This window comes from Aquila chrysaetos, chromosome 1 (assembly GCF_900496995.4).
Source record: "Aquila chrysaetos chrysaetos chromosome 1, bAquChr1.4, whole genome shotgun sequence".
Classification (NCBI taxonomy): domain Eukaryota; kingdom Metazoa; phylum Chordata; class Aves; order Accipitriformes; family Accipitridae; genus Aquila; species Aquila chrysaetos.
The window spans coordinates 64,648,782-64,669,916 of NC_044004.1; the positions used below are offsets into that span (position 1 = coordinate 64,648,782).

The 21,135-nt window shown below is 41.8% G+C and overlaps 1 protein-coding gene across 5 annotated transcripts in view; it reads left to right on the forward strand.

Annotated features, from left to right (window-relative positions):
- ARHGAP24 (Rho GTPase activating protein 24) overlaps window positions 1–21,135 on the forward strand; it is a 285,721-nt gene that overhangs the window by 50,201 nt on the left and 214,385 nt on the right. For 2 of the 5 annotated variants that reach the window (XM_030010141.2, XM_041122966.1), the window contains exon 1: window positions 14,850–15,025. The exons of 1 other annotated variant lie outside the window; for it this stretch is intronic. In XM_030010141.2, the coding sequence (XP_029866001.1) occupies window positions 14,920–15,025 (106 nt within the window). In that variant the 5' untranslated portion in view covers window positions 14,850–14,919. Of the gene's footprint in view, window positions 1–5,566; window positions 5,750–14,849; window positions 15,026–21,135 lie in introns of those variants that run through there. 2 more of the 5 variants (XM_030010158.2, XM_030010150.2) reach the window with 2 other exon arrangements.

A 21,135-nucleotide genomic window follows, 5' to 3' on the forward strand; every position in this document is an offset into this window, starting at 1 on the left:
CTTTTTCAGTTCTAAGGAATTAGTATAATTTGAAGCATCCATTACATGGGTGACCATCTTTTCCTCAGTCAGAACACAGTTGAATCAGCTTCCTTCTGTGTGTCCAGGACAACCTCATTTTGTTTTTCATAATGTTTTTAGTACAACTCTAGACTCAACAATCTGGACTTGAAGGAAGTAGACCAGATAAAATTGTTTGGGCTCTTATAAGAGGAGGAAAAATTCTCTGCTGAATACTGACATCCAACCTAAACACTAGGTTATTCTAAGCACTTGCACAGAAAGGAAGAGGGAAGTGATGTAAAACTTTTTTTAAAAAATTTAATAATACGGTTCTCCCAGTGACTTGATATATGACATGCACATCTTAAGAGTCCTACATTAGTCCCAGTTGTCTAGACTGGAAAACAGAATATGTAGTTAGGAATTATGTTGCTGAGTGCAACTAAAAGTTGCATGTGAGGTTGAGTTGCTAAGCACAGGGCTGGAAGAAGTTGTAAGGCAGGGAAAGCAGAAAATCTATAAACTGATGAGGAATATCTTGCTGCAGTTGAGGGACATGAATGTGAAAGTGGCTGGATGCCTGTGGGTTCTTTGAGATAAAATGTTTCCCAGCTGGACAGCTAGATTTTGATAGATTTGAAGATGCAAAAATTATCCAAACATTCCTGATGACTATGAGTAGAAGTTTCCTGTATGTGTAGGGAAGATCTTACACTTTTCAATCCATTTTCAGATGTGTCAGGTTTTGGCCCTGTCTCTGAGCGCTTGTATGTTTGTGCTTTAGGGCAATTTGTGCAAGTAGCTTTACTCATTTGTGAAACATCTTGCAGAATCTGTCCCTATGGAAACAGTAAAGATTTAAGCCACTTTTCAAGGTGTCGTTGATTAATTCTGAGTGTGGTTTGTCCTTTTCTTGCTGGGGACTAATGATACAGAAGAATATTTGGTGAGCTGTGGTTGCGTTTTCTACTTTGTGGCCTTAAATTTTGCTGAAACCTGCTATATTAAATTCCAGTTCTTTCCTTATTGACAGCTGTAATATTGAATGAATGAAGGAAATAGTGGTAAGCCAGTACTCAAAAATATCCAACAAAAGTTAAAACAGTAGTGTTTAAAAATCCTACATCTCCCAGAATATTTTAGGCACTGGGGAGATAAGACAGCTTTCATCTGGAAGTGAGTTAAGGATAAGGTGAACTGATTTCCATGAAACTGAAAAAGGGAAGTGACTGTCCAGGCTGTTCTATTGCACAACGTAACTAGTGAGAATAGGATCAGAAGATATTTCCTGAAATGTGTAGTGAATTCAGTACTGCCTTCTCCATTGGTATTAGCCAACAGAAACTGCAGTAGATGCCTTCTGGGTTTAGTTACATTGAAAAAAGTGGTGGGTTTTCCTGCTTGCTCATACATTTGTCCACTTTGCTCACCAGACTGCAGTGATGCCTGCAGAGAAGCCCTGTTCCAAAGTCTGTGTGTGTGTATATACATACATGAACATATAGAGGAAGAGCGAGTCTCCTGTATATACTCTATGAAGTCCACAAGCTGTGCAAATCCACTCTTGCTAGACTGGAAAATGCCTGCAAAATAAGTCTGACTTACTGAATGAAATTCTTTTTTTTTTGCTGTTTGGGTTCCTGCAGGTCAGAACTCTTCAGCATATATCTTCAGGTGTTAACAGCCACACAGTTAACTTTAGCAGTAGATTTAAAACAAATAACCTGTTATGCCTTCTGCACTGACCGGGTGAGAAGGTGAGGCTCTGCATAGAGCAACAAAGTCAATTTGCCCCTTCCACTGGTACAAAAAGCTTTAAGGGCAAGAGGCTTAGTAGTGGACTGTAAGTAATTCAGTGGTGGTAGTAATTACAGATCCATTTCTACATAAGATGAGCAAGGAAGAGGGAACTTGACTAAGGTACTCCGTGACCCCCAACTAAGTGACCCCACTTGCCAAAGGAGCACATTTGCCCAGAGGGTCAGAATTACCTTTGGAACTGCCTGCACTTGGCCATGGGTATTCCATGCCTGAGCAGGCCCAAACTGTCCCGTGCAAATGCAGATTTCATCCTCCCTGTTTCTTTGATTGCTTGATAAAGTGTCTCTGGTTTGTCCCATTAGATGTTTTGGAAAAAAACCCAATGTGTTTTTCTTCCAGAGGGAAAGATTCAAAGTCTTAGTTCCCTGCCATGCAATGGTTAAGTCTTTGAAGTGTCTCGGTCTGCTCAGGTTTGATATCCAAGGAGTTAGATAGGAGCAGTCTTGGCATGGAAAACTAGCTGGGTACCCACCAGCACCAAAACAGGCTTTTCTTAGCCTTAATTGTGTATTGTATGGAGTTGGATAAATTGTTTCCAGTTTTAGACCTGTTCCTCCTGGCCCTTCCCTACTGTAGCTAATGAACGACTGGATATTGATGATGTACACATAGAAAAGACAACTCAGGCTGAAGGATTTCAATGTGTCTTACAAATGAGCCCATAAAGCTGCAAATATGAATTGTTTTACATTCTGAAACTCAGTTTTATAAGGGTATCAGCTAGCAAACCATAACGGCTGCAGAAAGAACAGTAGCGAAGGGCCACCAATAAGCAAAGTAAGGAAGGAAATCTGACTACAAAGGCTGTCCTCATTGTTATTGTTGTAATTATGTATTAATAGCCAGACTTCAAATGTGCAGTTCTTCAAGGATGTGAGTGGCTTTGCAGCTCAGTTTTTGAAAGCACCTGCATTGCGGGCACAAGGCTGTGAGCTTTCTGCTGTGCGCAAACAGGTCTGGCGCAGGACCAGGGGGTCTGCGTGTACCCACTGCTACACTCAGCAGTTCCAGTCTGCCCTGCAGCTTGCTTCCTGTGTGTCTCTGTGCTTAGGAAGTACATTGTGCTGCTCTCCTTTCTCTCTGGTAGCTGGAAATTTCCCTGGGGTTACTTCTCTCTGAAGAGAACAGTACAGTAACAGAAGAGTAATTTCCTATAATTTAAACAAGAGGTCTTGTGTGTTAATATGGCTGTTGTTCAAATAAAGGCGCAGAGCTGCAGAGACGAAAGTTACAGAAGTGCCTGAGTTAAGTTTTTATATAATGTCGATTACTGTGATGCATAAAGTGAGGCTCCCATGTGTACAGGCACCTCATCAGAGCAGGCATGGTCCTTGATGGTGGAAGGCTTTCCAGCCCATTAAAAATGTTTTTTCTAGTATGTCATTCTGGCTGCTCTCCCTGGGAGCCTGTATTTGGCAGCTAACCAAACCGAAGGCCAGCACAGGTATCCCGCTGTGCATATGTTTAATTCTGTCCTCCTTCTCACCATCTAAAGTTTGTGCATGTTTACCTTCTCTTCCTGAGCAACCACGTATCTGTATACCCTGTTTACTCTCTGAAAAAAAACCCTTACACTCGCATAGTGTCAGCAAGACTCAGTGGTTTCTTCAGACTGGTGTGGTTGTGGGGACAAGTTGCATTTTGGTGGGGCAGCATGCTGTCCCTGATGCTGAGGACCTCTCTGAATTTGGCAGCAGGATGATAGGAGTGGCTTTGCTCTGCCTTCTCCTTGTTTTATCTCTGTGGACTTCTTTTCCAGGGATAGGAGCAGGGACCAGCCCTCGGACTGAGCGTCTTGCTTAGTTCTCTCTTCTGGCTGGCTAACTCATGACAAGCTGGGAAGGTGATGAAAGCGTCTTGGGTATTCCCCTTCATTCATGCACTGATATCTCGGCTGGCTGCTGCAGGTCTCAATCCTTCTTGCAGCATTAGTGATAGGCAGAGTTCAGAGATTTGCTTCAGTATGGATAACCAAGCAGCTGAATGATTATTTTTTTCTGTTAAAAGTAGAAGCTGCTCCAGTGCAGTGGTATCCCATTATCACTGCTGCCAGCTGTAACATGTCATATGTTACAGTATGTAAATGTTCGTCAGACCTCATCTACTGAAAAACTTCACAGATCTGAGTAACTTGTTAGAAAACTGATTGCTTTCAAAAGGCTGTAACTAATTCTTGTAGTACTCAGCATTTTTTAGTGCTGTCACATTGGGTGGAGCTGGAACCAGCAAACGCAGAAGTGTGAGAAAACGGGTCATGGGAGGGAAGTCGGTGGGAGTGTGTCGAGGTCTGTCCAAGCTGCACACTCATCAGATGCTGAGATTCTGGGTCATGCAAAACACTTTTCCAGCTCCTACAGATTTGCCAGCTCCAGTCAGTCATTAGAGGAACAACACGTGCCTGTTACGTGTCGTTGAAAACGGGCAGGGTTTTGTCGTTAGTGTGTACGGTATGCAGAACCCTGCTTGGGCTTGAAAGTGTAATGTTGTGCTGTTTTCCACTACTATTGGTAGTAATTTTTTCTTATGACCTCGTTGTGGTATAGTATTAGAAACTGCTTTTTCTCTCCCGATGGGGATCTGGGAGAGGAGACCAGTGACACAGAGCAATTAGGATTTTCCGAGAGAGGTTGTGTTTCCACATAAAACCAGTGCTGTGGGGTCTGGCATGCTGGACTGAGGTGGTGGGAGGGAGGACGGAGGTTACACATCGTTCGTTCTCTCTCTGAATATGGGGAAAAGAAGAGTGCAGCCTCACGCTCACTGAGTCACCTGGGAGCAGACGACAGTCGTGCCATTCAGAGAGGGAACGGCAACTCCTGAAAGCCAATTACAGCTGCAGTTTCCATCATAATTCCCATTCTGATTTCTGCTGTGCGGCCGAGTCGGAGCTGGGCCCGTGGAGAAGGTACGCAGCGCTCCTGGTACGGGTCCCACAGAGACCTCCGCCGGGTCCACACAAGGTAAAATCCTTAGTCCTCCTTAAACAGACCATCGCACCAAGTTGCAGAGATGGAGGCTGTTGAAAGTCGGTGAGTCCAGACCACTCGGAGCGTGTTTGGTTGACTGAAGAGCCATCCCAGGCAAAAACAGAAAAGGGGAGGAGGGGCGGCAAAAAGTCGGCGCAGGGTCAGAGGGTGTCCCTCTGTCAGCTGGCGGCCGACTCCTCCGTGCGCGGCGGGAGCGGAGGCAGCCCCGCGGCCCGAGGGGTCGAGCAAGTTGCTGCCGCCCGCGTAGGGTCTGCGGCAGGCGCGCGCGGTCGCGCTGTGAGCAGCGCCCGTGCGCAGCGCCGGTTGCATGTCGTCCCCCCCCCCGCCCCGGGCGAGCGCGGGCCCGGCGCCGTCGCACCGCAGCAGCAAGTACGCGGGAACAGTTAACGGAGGGTCCGCGGGCGCTGTCGGGGCGGCGGGTGCCGCGTCGCTGGGATTTCCAGAGACGTCTGGGAAGGGAGCCGGATTCCTCCCCGGCGCAACGGCAGTGCCGCTGGCGCGCTCCAGAGCTGCCAGCTGCCAATGAAATCTGAAACCCGGGCTGCGTCTGAGGGCTGGCCCTGGGAGGCCGTTCCAGCCTCTCGTTCTGTATATTTACACATTCATACACACAGAGCCACTCTTTCTAACTTCGTGGGCTGCTCCTCGCGCGGCGGCCGGCGCTCCCGAGGAGGCGCGGTGGGAGCGTGGAGCTCCCGTGTGGCGGCGGTGGCCCTGTGCGTGCACAGGTCCGCGGAGCGGTTGAGAGAGGGAGAAGGAAAAGAAACTTCTAAGGGCAGTCGAGCTGAAACCAGCTGTCACTGTTTCCGAATTCGTCTTGAGAAGCCACCGCGTTTATGGGTGAGCATATTGACCCTGCTTGCGGAAGGTAGGAGTCCTGGTCGGGGGCAGTTTTGGAGCTCTCGCTGGATTGGGTCAGCGCTGCAGCTAAAACCAGGGTAGGTAGCATTGATGCGATTTTTATCTCGGTGACAAAACCGTGTGGTCTTGCAGGACAAATAATTGCTGCAGACCGGGAAGCAGTGGCAGCAGCTGTCTGTCTTACGGCGGTTCTTGTCTGCCGGGGTGTGTGCGGGTGCGCGCGCTGTTGTGTGCTGTTATTTCTTAACAGTGTTAAATACTTCATAACAGGGTTCCTTTTTGTTGGTTTCAGGGGTACAAGCAGAGTGTGTGTCGTCTGACTACTTGTTGGCTTAAGTATAAGCCCTTTGTGCTTTCTGCAGTCTCCATGTTAATGTTCATCTTTGGATTTGTGATGGTTGTCTTAAAATCTTCCTCCTTCTGCACAAGTATCTGTAGCAGGCTTTCAGAGGTATGGTCCTCACTGGGACAGACTTTACCATAAGGACTTTGATTGTCATCACGAAAAGAGTTAGGGAATCTTCAGTGGATTTTTAGAGCTACTAAGTGGATTTCTTTTTAAGATAAGAGAGTAATTGTCTTCTCTTTTTTTCCTCCATTGGACTTGTACGGAATATTTATCTCTGTAGCTTTCTTAGCAGTACCATGCATGTATGTTGTCAGTTTGGGGGTTTTTTTCTTTCAGCAGAATAGCAAATAATTCATGTTTGATGATGTTGGAAACATTTTTACAACAGATGACTGGAAATAAACAGCAGGGTTCTTTTAGATAGGTACCTGTGTCCTGTATAGGTAGAAATAAGAAACCAAATTAATTCCCTGGGTAGCATAATGACTTCATAATGCTGAATTTGTCTAATATTTATCTGAATTCTGTTTGTCTGTGTTAAGTAGCATGGTCGCTGAGAGAGGCCAATAACTCTTTATTAGATCAGTGGGTATTAAGATGCTGTTAGGTTAAGTTTTTCTGTTGCAGAGTAGTTCTGTACCTGGAAGGTGACAATAACTTCTGTACATTCAGGGGAAAAAGATTCCCTGTGAGGTAAGAATTAAGGGAGGGGGTTTTATCAATACAAGGGGCAAAGCATCTTGTCCTAGCTAAAAATCATTTAAGTGGCATCTCATACTCACAGAAGGCATGCAGAGTTACAAGCAGAGGTAGAGAGAAGGAAGGACTGAGAGTCAAGTGCTTTTTTGCAGTCCCATGAAAATTTTCATGTTGTGGCAGGTTTTGTTATTGCAAAAGGCATCTTCTAGTATGTGATACAGTGACTTGTGTTAAAAATAAATGTGCTTAGAACTCATGTTTCTTTGTGCATGGTGTCTAAAGTTATTTGTCTGCCTTTTCTTTGATTGTTGTCCTGTCTCTCAGCTGCTTTTTACTTCTCTTTTTCTTTACTTGGCTTTCATTCTTTAAATAAATTAGATAGGTTTAGTTTGGAATAAATAGTGTCCCCACCCCCGCACCCCCCCCCCCCAAAAAAAGCACCCCACAGTAAGTAAAAAATGTAAAGCCATGTAAAAATACAGCTAACAACATGATTCTGAGTGGAAGGCCTGACTTCTTTGCACTGTATGGCAATGCGCTTCTGGGCGCAAGTGAGAGGGAGGCTGTGGGTTATTCCTTTAAGACACGTGCCTGTCCTGTGTTTGCAGGCTGGTGTGTGAAGATCACTTTTATTAATGGTCCTATAGCTAGGTTCAGTTTTCTGAAGATGGAGTTTAGAAATGAAGTCTAGAAATGAAGATCCCTTAAAGGAAATTGCCTCACAAATAATAGTTTGAACTGCTGTTAAGGTCACGTCTTCAGGATTGAGCTCCATGTGCAGCTATAGCACACAGGCATCTCTCAGGACCTTTTCATTTCTCTCTGCTTGGTTGAATATCTGATTTTTTTTAAACACACCAGGTGGAAAAAAAAAGGGGGGGGGGGGTTGAAATTCACATGGGTAGTTTGAAGTGATTTGCATCCTATTACTTTTAGCTGTCTTCTCTGCAGGCTGTTTGGTGTCTATTGTGACCTGATGGCCTTTGGAAGTATGCTTTATTTCTGGAGCTATTACTTACTTACAGGCTTTACCTATATTGGGCAGAGGGAGTGCCTACCGTGATTTTTTTTTAAAATAACCTCCTGGAACAGAGTGCAACACTTTATCATATTGGGGTGGCATTTGTGTTGTGAACTGTCTTGCGGGTGAATGAACTGTATGTTAGCTTTCAGCCAGGAACAAAAAGCAAAGGTTGTCTTCTCTTGGCATTTTAAAACAAGAAAAACACTGAAGGAGAATATCTGATATAGGTTTTCTTTGTTCACTGTCTGGAACTTGGCTTTCTGTAATGTTGAGGACTCCAGGTGAGACAAGTGGCTGATATTGTTGGACGATAAGGAAACACACAGCTTTTTGTGAAATGTGTTGCTCCACTGCCAGTCTTGGGAGGAATAGAAACTTAAAAAGACAGTAGAGGCCAAATTTCCAGTTTAGATTCTCTTCCTACATGTAAGACTGCAGATTTGGTTTATGTTAGTTTCTATTATTATGCTAAAAACAAGGTTTTCAAGTTAGAGTTGTTTTTTATTGCCTTTGCCTGCATTTATTTAGAAAACTTTGATTAGTTTGCTTTTTTTTTTAATTGGGGGAGAAAAGGTGGCTCAGTTCTATAGCACTCAAAAGGGTATGAAAATACTAGACTTCTCAAAGATGGATGTACTTCAGCTTCATCAGCATAGCAGATGTCAACAAGCCCTGTGATGAGACAGATAAAGACTCTTCTTCTGCAGAGATATAATCAAATGGTGCTGAAATGCCAGCCTTATCACAGCGGGGAGGGCACACAGCCTTTGGTGGCAGTGCTACTATGGGAGCCAGGAGAGGCTGCCTTGCCAGGGCACTCTGCGTGAGCTCCCAGAACCAGCTGGATGGTGTTAGGAAGCAGCTCGCTTTGGTCCCTGCGGTGTCCCAACCTCAGTAGGACAGCCAGCAGCTGATGCCTCCCAAGCCTCATAGTTTTGTCATCTTTGCTTTCAATAGGTACCCCCAGGATATGCCCGCAAGCCAGCTGTGGCAGCCAGTCTGTAGGTGGCTGATCTTGGTGTGAGGAGATGCATGCTGAGAAACTTCTTCCTATTCTGCAGCTTCTTGTACATTTCCTGACTATTCCCTTCTACTTCACCATTTTGCCAGTTACATTTGGGTGATCAAAGTGTGGATGGTAAGGACTGCAGTGAGGCTGTAAATTTATTTTGTATTTAATTGATTATGAATCCAAAATGAACCAAAAGGGTCCTTGATTAGCTCCCATTATAAGCTAGATAATTTATTTTTGAAAAATATCCTGTTTTGCTAACAGAAAGTCAGTTGATAGACTTTCAGTGCTCTGCAATATAGTCTGTTGGTGTAATTATCATCAGTCTTAAATTACGTGCTTTACTGCTTGTTTTATTTGACTGTCTTTAACTACCAGCTTTGTTAGCTCTGGTTCTTACTAGCTCTTTGTATGTCTAATAGCCTTCTCTATCCAAATTTCTGCTCCCTCTAGAGTTACTATCTTATTCTTTACCTTCTCTTTGTAAAAGTGGAAAATAGAGTTCCTTCATTATGTTCTCCAATTCTTTAGTTATTCCAGCCTTTTTTAAATGGTTTGCAGTTTTCCCAAATGCTTCTAGATGTTTGAATACCAGCGCTGGAGGTAATACTTAGGGTGCAGTCCTGTGAAATCCAGAGACACAATGACCTTTATACTTTCTTTTTGCTTGTTGAATGGTCTTGTGATGACATTAGAGATGGGGCTGTTGTGTTGAACAGGGACCTCAGTTTTACCTTCTGGAGGATGCTCTCAGGTACTGTCAGTTCTTCACAACTTGCACGTCTGCTGAGCGAGAACACACAGGCTGGTGCACAGACGACTGGCTGTCAGTCACCTTTCCTCTTTGTAATTAACAGCTTCCTTGGTACTTGTCACCTGCACAGTTTTTCAGTCATGATCTTTTTTTTTCTTTTTTCTTCCAAGTCATTGGCTAAACTGCAAAAGAAGGTAGTTCCCCTGAGATTAGAAACCACCTGCAGTATGATGCTTTTTTTGTCTATGGTCATGGTTTTTGACTTATCTGTTAACTGTTTGAATTAATTTTGTCTGCCTGGTTCAGCTCTTGTTTCATTGCACTTTCCTAATGAAAATGTCATGCTCCACCAAGCCAGAGGCCTTGAAGGAGCACATGAGCTCAGTGCTTTTAATTTTAACAAACTTCTGTTGTTTACTGTTGTACTGGTTAGTTTGGAGCTCTATGGCTCAATGAGACTAACTTAAGCAGCACGTGTTGAATTCCTTGGTAATGTTTATATAGTTTCTTGTCATGAAATACCTTTCATTTTCCTATATTTAGTTCTGTGCAATTTTGTATAATAGCAATTACGATTAGTAGCTCTTTAGTGAAGACATTTTTCATGTCTGTTACTTCCAAGAAGTAACTGTTCCATCCAAGAAGTAACTGGTGTGTTCCTGTCATCCTTTTCCCACATCTGCCTTTGCTTTTAGAGGAGCTTAAATTTTAACTGGACTGGTGTTCTTGGCCTGCCAAATTGAACAATCATGAAGTGTTATAAAAGGTAAAATGCAAAAACCCAGCAATTTGCCTGTATCTGGGAGGCAGTAAGATCCCTCTAGGTGTCACTAATTGGGAGAACCAAACATGCTTTTTCCTGGGTTAGTGTGGTCTGGGCCAAAATGTGTTGGCTATTTCCATATTTTGAGCAATTTCCCTGTTTTGCAAGGAGGTAAAGTGCTCCTTCAGCAGGCAGAGAAAGTAGCCTTCCAGTTAATCCTTACTCAAATGACCCAGCCTCAGCTCCAGCGGCAGCATCCTGGATTTTCCATAAGCTGCCTTTCTAGCTGTTTCTTTAACCTCCTCCAGCTACCACATCCTCTGTAGTGAGAAGAAAAATGTGAAGAAGGATAGAGGTGACACCAGGGGAGTCCCTTACTGCCCAAAAGTGCTAGTCATTTGCAGCTTAAGCTGGAAAAGGTTTTAAAAAGGGCAACAAGAACGGTCAAGGACACAGCACAGCTTCTGTCCAAGAAACAGCGCATCAGGAAGGAACTTTTCAGCCAGGAGATGAGATGACTGAGAAAACTGCATTAACGAGTGGCATGGAAAGGGTGAGCAGATGCCAATTCTTCCCTTATTTTCCAGTACAAGAATCCCAGGGTTTATTCAGGGGTGACAGTGGCAAGCTCAAAACAAATGAAAGGAGGTAGTACTGTGCACAAGATGTAAATGAGGTGTAATTATGATGTACAAGTCCTTGCCAGAAAATGTTGTGGTTAGTAAAGGGAAAACCCAGGTTTAGGGGGTAGCTAGCCGAAAGTATTGTTGCATGCTTGTCTTAGTTATCCTGCTTGTCCCTGAGGTTTTACTTTAGTGACAGTTGGAGACAGGATGCTGGGCTGGGTGGACTTTTTCCATCCCATTGTAGCCATCCATTTGTTCAGTTTTGACCCTCTTTTGTTTGGATGTTACTTATGCAGGGGGAAAAAAAAAACATCTGATACTCTGTTTGTGGCTTGATGGAAAGGAGCTGAATGACCACAGCAGACCACTGCTACACGTGAAGTCTTGCCGTCTTCATTTGGAAATGTGTGGACATAAGGAAGGATAAGAGCTGGTGTTGCAAAGCAAGTTGCGATGAATCTTTGTGCTTTTGATTTTTAAAGATCACAACCTTGTTTCCAAGTAGTGCTGTGGGGGGTGTGTGGCACAATCTTACATGATGAGTATTTAGAAAATGAATTGCAAGAGTGGATCACGTGAATTAAAGTGGAGCAGACCCCCTGAGCATGCTGGAGCTTACTCAAGTAGGGAGTCTTTCTCTACATACCTTGCTTGACATCCAGCACTGTAGCAGTGGAAAAAGAAGAAGCTGAAGTGCTACCGTGCTTCAACAATCCCAGTGTGCTAAATGACTGTTTAGCTAACGGGAGAGCACTACAGTCAAGGGTGACTTAAAGTATGCTTAAGGCCCCTCTTGGGTTGCTTGAGAAAGAAAAATGATGCAGAGGTTGCAGACAATTAGCTTTGCTTCTCATTTTTCAAATCCTACTCTGTGCATCACCTGGATGTGGTGACTGCCCCCAACACCCAAAATGGTCGATATTTCTTTCAGTATTTTTTGGGAAAAAAAAAGTTTCAGTAAATCCCTAAACCTTGAGGAACTCTGTATTCTACAGTAGCTCCAAGATCTTGTTGCCACCGTGGCCATGTGTATTTAGAACTGTCTACTCCAATTTACTTGATTATTACTGTAATGGAGTGCCAGTCATATTCACCTTCCCTACTTGGGCTTGGACTGGGAAATAAGAATTGCAGTTATCGATGTATAGCACAGAGCATGATAAAACTCATTCTTAACACTTCCTGTTGGACCATAACAGATCGCTGCAATTCTAAGACAAGTATGTGAACACAGACATGTATCTAGGAGATGAAGACAGACTTCTGGAAATCTATTTATTTAATGATATCATGGCCTAATTATCAAAGTATTGTCTTGGAAAGTGTGCTGAGTAATTTGGGGTCTTAGTGTTGTTAAATGTGAGATAACGATGAAGGAAAAAGCTGTGCTGTACATCTGCTTATAATTATAAACTACCTACTATGGTATTTTGATTGTCCACAAGAAGTCAGAGCAAGCAGCTTACTTGCTGTATAAGCTTTTATACGGTGGAGTCTCTAGACACTTCCTTCAAGGGTTTGGGTTTCTGGTTGTTTTCTCTCTGTGTGTGTTTGTGTGTCTCTATGGTGGGCTTGTGTTGAACTTCTAGCTCTTACCCATGATTGAGATCAAAATTGCATGTCAGATGCACGGATAGTGACTGTGGTTATCGACTACTAAGTGGTCTTGCAAAGCACAAAACACGAAATCTTGGATGCTAGAAAGAAATCTTACCTCTGGCAGTTGCAGTATTTGTGCAGCTGTTCCCACAGATGTTTCTTTTTTCTTCTCTTTTTTTTTAATTTCTCCTAAGAAGCAAGCAAACTGAGGGAAAAATGTTAAAGGGCCTGCCTGGAGAAAGAGAAAACTTGCAATGCCTTTTAGCTTGGAGATAGTGATGTACCTTGTTTTAAAAGGACTGTGAATTCTTACTTGATGTTTGCAAGTACAAAGCCTGCTTAGGCTCTGTATTCAGTAGAGCTAAATGGAAGTGTCCTAAAATGTGAGCTTTGCAAATGGGCTTTGAGAGTCAGAATCTGACTGTAGTGATTGGGGATCATAATAGCATTGCTGGAACCCAAATTGATTTGATCTCAGTAACTTCAATGTGAAATTTCCTGAGTTTAGAAGTGAATAGGAAAAGTCCTGGTCAAAAAGGTTGTTCTGACAGAGCTCTGCAGTGTGGCTAAAAATGAAGTTTCAGAATGAAAGCATAGTAGCAACCCCTTCCTCCCCCCAGTCAATAACTGGTTTCAAGATGGAGACTAATTTTGTTCATATGTATTGCAAAATATCATTCAGCATCCACTGTAAGACAGGTTTATTCACTGTTTTTTAAAAAAGCAAATACAATTCCATTATATGGCAGTGGGAAGTCTTGAAGGTGCCATTTTAAATACAGTTCAAGTAAAAATGCTTCAAAAGTCAATAAATTAATTGGTATGTAAAACATTATTAACATTTGGTGCATGATGCTGAAACCCCTTATCCTCCTAGGAGAATACAGGGCTCAAACTGGGGTCAGTTAACTTTATCCTCCAGAAATGTACAATAAATGTATAATAAATGATATTTGTATGGAGATCTATGTCTTGATGCCAGCAGGCTTTCTTAGGTTGCTTTTTCTCTCAGGGGACACAACTAAGTAAGCAGCAAGAAGCTGTAAGAAGGCACATTTTAAGTAGTGTTTTTGAGTATTGAAAACTTACGAAAAACAATATCTGTCCATAAACAAAAGAGACCTGGTGCTTTTGGGTTGTTTAGTTTTCCATGTAACCTGGTATGTATGTAATGTCTGCTGCCTAGACTTAACCAGCTGTGCTTCAGTCCTCTTTCTTAAGAGAAAATCAGACCTGGCTTTGTGTATTCCAGTGAAAATGAGAAAGCCTTAACCTCTGCACATAAATATGTCAGATGGGTAGACATCAGGGAGGGAGCAGAACTGTTGTGGGTGATAATGCAGGAGTATATTGATGTAATCTGTCCATGAGTGTGCTGGGATGAAAAAAAATTTCTAAGAAGAGTCAGGAGTTCCTGGGTGGCCTTGGGACTGCTAGGTTGAGGGTAACGGGAAATACTAAAATAGCTGGTTTGATGGTGCTTTTTCACTTTCTGAAAGTAACTGTGTTGCTGGCTCCCATGAGGCTTCAGAAGCTGGGCTTAATGAATAAGGAGGTCCTTTCCTGTCCTGCCTGTTGGTCATGTGTGGACAGTTGTGAAAGAATAGTCTAGTCCTAACCATAGGAATATTTTACATGTATTATAAGATGTGCCAGGGCAAAAATGTAATCAACAGCAAATCAACATGCTCGCAGTAGGGCCCTTATTATTTTCACTGTGATGATTCTATCCTGTAATGAGCTGGCTGTTAATTAATTTCTGGTAACTTTACTGATTTTGAAGAATTTACTAGGCTTTAGTATTGATGTTACAAACAGTTCTGGTCACTTGCCATGATGATTTGACTCCTGATTTAGTCAGCTGTTACTGGTAGGCTTTACCACATTTAGAAATGGTTGTTGACTCTGCCCTTTGCAGTGGTCTGTGGGTCTTTGTATGGGACTAGCCATGTTAGTCCCTTCAAATGCTGCCTTCTGCCAGGCATAAGGGGAAAGGGAAGCTTCTGTGAAGGAGCAGGGGGCAGCTGTGATGATGACTCTGTAAATTGGGGAGCTTGGCACCGTTTCATATGCACAGCACTTAGAGTATCTTGCAGTTGGCTGTTGAGTCCTCTCCTGTTTAATAGGTGCTGAATTTCCATGTGTACCTCTTGTGCTCCTGCTGTCAGCCTGGGCTCACAAAGCTCACGGTGCTCTCGGCTGACAGCAGGAGAGGACTAAGGCAGCCAGTTGAGTGTGCACCACATGGCACATTCAGTATCAAGACTATTTATCACATAACAAGATTAAGCTATTGGGCAGCACTGGCATACAATGCAGGCTCACACAGCTCCGAATACCTTTCCTTGGCAACAGGAAAAGTGCAGAACAGGAGTTTGGCATAGGGGTGATCCTCTGCTAGCATTAGAAATAAAATCCTAAATGCTGAGACTGCCTTCAGACGTTTGCATGTTATTTGATGGTGTCACTCCTGGGACACTGCTTCAGAGATCTTCTTCTCCCAGCATGAACAAGAAGGCTGTGAAACGTGAGTTTTACCATTTCTTACTTTCATAGAGACTACTAGAAAATGGTATCTTAGCCAAAAGGACATATTAGTTATTGTTAGTCTATATATGACTAGGCAGTAAGTATTTTGCACCTTACTTAGATGTCCAGTAAGTAATGATAAATTACTGTAAAATACCTGGTGCAAATACCCAGTAAAGAAAATAATTTCTAGTCTGTGCTGTTATACCAAACGCTGAATGAACCCAGGACAATGAAACAATAAAGAAAAGGTCACGCTACTACAGCGGTGGGTAAAAAACTGGAATAATGGGATACAAGCAGTGCTACTGAGAGATTTCAGCGGGACATGCCTTTGCGGTATTTCAGTTTCTTTTTTGAGGATGTGAAAAAAAGGCAGTTATCACTGAGGTGTTGCTGCAGACAGGTAGGTATGACAGGGAGTAGATCTGATTTCACTTGCAGACTGATTGTCTGATAGTGCTGCTGGACTGCTAGATTGTAGACAGAGCATTTGGGATGTGTTGATAGATGTGGAAATGTGGCGTGAGGAGCTAATTATTTCTCAAATGACTTGTCAGAAAATTTTTGCTTTTTTTTGCCTCAGAGTTCATTAAAAGCTTTCACCTGCCATTTAGCTCTCCCATATAAGTTGTTATGACGTTGAGTCAAGAAGGATCCTTAGGTTTCCGCTTTGAAAATAACAGAGCTGCTTATGCCTTCTCTGGCAAGGGCAGGTCTGTGCTGCTGGGCTGTGCACCGAGCCTCCAGCCTTGTTGGAGAGGAAAGGAAGGGTATGTGTAGAAGCATTCATAGTTCCATTTGTAGTTTGTAACATGTTTTGTAGGAGGTGATGCTGCTTAAAATGCACAGCTGGGCTGCAAGCCCATGGTGTCCCATGAACTTAAGACTTCTGAGGAAAAGTTAGCTTTGGTAACTTTGCTCACCATTGTGGCACTATGACATACATAGTTAAGGAGCTGAATACCCTCCTCTGCTTTATAGATACAGTGTCTTAGGCTGGTGGGATTGTCTGGGTATAGACAACACCAAAATTGAGTGTCTGGGGCCTGTGACACCACTCAGTTGTGAAGATACTTTTAAGTTAGGTCATACATATTTTTTAATGCCACATCTAACAAATCTCCGTACAACATGGCTCTTGGGGAAAAAAAGAGTATGGTAGCTGCAATAACATTTTTTCACTCAGTGGTTTGATTTTTGAGCTGCAGGAACATTCCTCTTCTTTTTGTACTTTCTTCTTGGAGAAAAAGTGCATTTTCTTTTGAATCTTGGAGGTGCCACATGATGAACTACTGTGTGTGTGACAAGTCAGTGGGCTGTTCAGTTTCCTCTGTCATGTATCTCTTAAATAGAGAGCTCTAATGTGAACATAGTGTCACGTACCTTACTGATTCATAGCCTCATTGCTCTTTTCATCTCTAGCTGGGGATCAGAGGTCCATTGTGAGATATGGTTTGTATGCATCTTATTCAAAGTAGTCTTGAAGTACTCAAAAAATCCCGTGATACTTCCTGTTAAATCTACACCTTTCTCTCATGGAAAACTTCTCTTTGCATGTTACCGAGCTTTATAAAGTCCTGTTCTTTAATATGCGTGGTGCACACCTTCTCTACATCTTTATGTATTGAAAGACGGTGTTTCTTTTCCATTTTCAATTCCCTAACTTATTAAGTCTGGGATGGAAAGGCATATAAGATAAAAAAGAAACCTATTTTACTTGAAGAATCATCTCTGTCTGCCCAGTTTTACTGGTATGGCATGCTCACATAAAAGAAAAGGTGGACCATTAGCCAAATCTTCTGCCAAAGGAATATTTACTAATATCAGCAAGGTAAGGTAGTCTGGGATTTCCAGAAAGAACTGCTCTTCTGCCCATCTCTTCTACCTATGTAGAATTTCTGCTATTTAGAAATTGTGACTTGCAGTGCCTACAGCTGAAGGTCTTGCATTTACCCATCCCAGTGCTTTTGAGAATAAGTAAATAAGTAAGGTAGAGTAGGTTTTCTTTTATATCCCTAGATAAGATTTATTCTTGCCTTTGATCCACCCTTTCAAGATTTCAAGCAGTAAAGAGGTAATGTTGGCCTGGAGAATAACCAAAGGTATTAGGGGATTGCCTAGAAGCATGGAAACCAAATAGCAAGCATGTCTAAAATCAATCTGTATAGGGAGATTACTGACAGTTTCAGCCAGTAGGTGTTGAATATTGGCTGTGGTATGACAGTATGGCTGAAAGGATACATGCAGTCTTATGGATGCTAACTTGGAAAATATTAAGTGTGGAGCTGGTGGTAGGAAGGTCCTTTTTAGATTAGTGTGAAGTTAATGTCTGTGCTTAAAAAATAGGATGAAAACTTGAGCTCAGAAATGAGCTGTATGTGCTGCTGGAGGTCTGGAAAAAGTAGATTTTTTGTGTGTGTGTTTTCAGAAGCATGCAGAAGCACAGCTTTTTGGCATCTGCTATAGATGAATAGCAATGAAAAGGTTGAAGTCTTATCGCAAAAACAAAAAGGTGATTTATTGGAAATGTCAAGGAATAAATCATGGAGCCTAACAGGCCTGTTAAACAAGCTTCTTGGTTTGGGTATGTTTAAAAGCAAGAAGGCTTGAATGGTTCTTCTAGTTTATAAACTTGGATGCCTAGACAGATTGCTTGGAAACTGATATGAGCAAATAGTTTGTTCTGAGACTCATTGAAAGTGGAACAAAAAGAAGCTGTGTTTTTTGGCTAGTCCATCATTTGCAGAATTTTTGAGGCTAATAAGGTAGGAAAAAGTAAAGTAGTGTGGAAACCGTGACATGATCCTGTAATTTCTCCCCCTTTAACTGGCCTATTAAAATTTTACAGAGCTCTTTAGAGAGTGTTTTTAAGCTGCAACTTGTCATATTTTTGGTGGTGGTGGTGCTAAAACACCTCTGCAGAAAGACTGGGTGTTTTAGCTGAAAGCTTATGTGAAAATACATTAGTTTTGACCAAGTTGTCGACAAAAGGTCACTGAATTCCAAGATGGTGTTGGTGAGACAGAAGATACTCATTTGCCATCCTGGGACAAAGAGCACAGGGTAAAATTGCTGTTTGGTTGGAGTGATCTGCATATTTTTTTTATATTACGGGATTTTTACTGACCCTGTTTAATATATATATCCTATGTCATATAGTATAATAAAATTGTCAGTTCCATTGGTTTAAATTACATTTGAAATGAAAAACAAATAATGCTTTACTATTAAGCAGCATGTCTCATTAAGGCCTTGGTACTCCATTTAACATCAGAATGGCTGATTGTTTTGGTCATGAATTTTGTGAAACAATAAAGGAAGGTGTAGAGGTTGAAAAAAATTCGCATGGTAGGTGTTCTAGATATAGGAGAATAATACTAAAGCCTCTGAAGTTGGGAAATGGGAAAGAAAGCCTTGGTCTTAACACTTGTACAGTTAGGACAGGATTGGATTGACTTAATAAACTGGTATTGTTCAGACAAGGGGTCCATGGACAAGGAAGGAGGCAGTGATATTTCTTGTTTGGTTTCTTTGTTAGATATATCAGAGTTACTTTGTCTTAGAGATCCTGAAAACATAGTCCTAGATCCATTGCTGCCAGTTTCTGCTAGTGGCATCTAGGCTTAAATTTGGCCCTGTGAGTGAATTATAACTTTTTTGTTTGACTTGGCAACATTTCAACAGCTAACAAATGAAATTCAGATGTATGTGACTGATTCTTGATGCCATATCACTGTATTTTTTAGCATTACATATTTTCTTATGGACTGTCTAAAAGTGCTTAATTTTCTAGTCGTAATGTTTTTCTATCGATTCATCTTTTGTCACCCATTGGTCTGGCATATGCTATGCTAATTTACTCTGAGAAAATCTTGTAGAATTACCTTGATTTGCAGGGAGATAAGTGAAGGTGGTTGTCTGCAAAATGATGTGTAGAGTGGGGATCTACAGAATTCTCTGCTGAAAATGGATTGTGGAATCTGGAAAGCGTATTATAGGAAAAATAAGACACTTCAGCCTGCCTCCTTGACAATTGCTGTTGTATTGTTTTAAACATTGTTATTCTCGTTGTCCATACAGATGAGAAATTTAAATGGAATGATGTCATTTGCAGACCTGGGGAAAAAAATCTCAATGGTAGAAAATCAATAATTGCCATGTCTCTCCCAGCTTTTGCACCACTTCACTTTACCCAAGGTGGCACTTTTTCAGTGTATTTGCTTCTTGTTAATAGTCATGCTTTATGTTACTTAGTAGCACAAATGTGTACCTCTACACAGCTGTTAAACTTTCCAAGGCATTTGTGAAAAGGAAATATTAAATGTGAACAGTTTGCAAGTGTTCCCTTGCAAGAAAATAAATTCTTTCTATCAGTCAGGAAATAGACACTGTATTGTGTTATTGATCACAAACATTGAGCACAACCAAGCAAAATACTGGATTTTATCTCACTGTAGAATTCAGGAAAACTTTGAATAGTTCAGGGTGGCATTTTACAATAATGCTGCATTAATTTGAGCATTTGGGGTGGGGGAACAAAAAGTTAAGTGATTACAAATATCTTAAGTGTTTTAGTGCCTTGAGAATAGTCTTAAATGTAATGGTGGACTTGAAACTGCTGCTTTTTTGAGCAATGATGAAAATGAGCGCCCCATCATTTCAGTTAGCCATCCATAATTTCATGTTCTCACTTAGGATATGTTGCAACATTTTAAAAACTACACATATAGTCTTAAGCATCAGCAAATATAAAGTATGTTATGAATGATTCAGTCATTTCTCAATAATTAATTTAGAGCAAAGGTCTTCAGTATAACTTATACTTTTTTGCATAGTTGTGCTAATTTTGGTGTGATTTTTTGCGGCTAAAATGGAGAAGCTGTTCATCAGAAAAGTTTTAGTTCTCAAAGCACAATGAACTCTTGTAAGCTTGTGTGATGGCTGAATATGAATATGCTATAACAAGAGCAAATTTTTATCATTCTTGACAGCCAGATTTTGACTGGCCCCTTTTGTGGGTGTGCAAGGCTGGCAGATAAAAAAACCAAACTCCTCTGGAGACAACAGAAGACAAGCTTCCAAGTGTCTTTGTGTTTGTAACCTACCTGAGGGCTGGTTGTAATTGCAGCCTCTGTATACAATGGACCAGAAGGAATAATATTTCATTACTGTGTGCATTCATTCAGGTAACGTACATGGCACATGTTTAACACAGGAGAGGGCTCTGAGAATTTCATGGACAGGTTTAGGGTGAGTATGTTCCTCATATGTGGTGAAATTATGGGTCATTTCCGCTGAGCATTTCCTATCCTCTCTACGTAGCAGTATGTTTTACAGTTTGCCATGTTTGCTGTCAGACTGGTTCTTAAAAATTGCCCCAGACCTTAGAAAACCTAGCAACTGCTGTGCAGAAAACTGGGAACAGTTTGGTGTGGATACTAATGTGCCTTCAGTGCTTTTTGGACTTACTGTTGTTCAGTATGTCAACCTGCTATAGGAGTTACTGTCAGCAGCTCCACAATCCATACTATTTTACCAATATAGTTTGACACACCTTTCTTTCAAGAAAGCTATTACCATTGGACTTAGTGCTGTTGTTGTTGTTACCCTAAGTGTTGCTGACAGTGTCTTGGCATTCTGTTTGCATGAGGGGTCTGGTTTGTGACCTCATGATACATCTGCTGTGGGCTTTTGATAGCTGATGTAATTTTTCCCCAAACAAAGGCTTCCATTTATATTGTGTTCAGTATCTCCTGAAACCCAATAAAAAGGGCAGAAAAAATATTGCTGAGAAAAATGCAACACATACCAATAGAACAAGAATCAGGTAAACCTAGTATAAGAAACAAGTATAAAGCCAATAGTGAGCTGAAAAAAGTGGAACATGATTTTACGGTTATTCCAGTTGTTTGTGTCAATCTACAAACTGGAAGAGGAAAACTTCTTGCAAACAAAGTCATATAGTTCATGGAATAAAAATTATTTTAATTGTTCACAGGTAAGTATGTTTCATCATTACTGCTGTTTTGTCCATCACATATCCACAAGTTTGTTCATATGCTTAAATCCTTGGTTTTGACCTGTACAGGGTAGATGCTGCCTTAG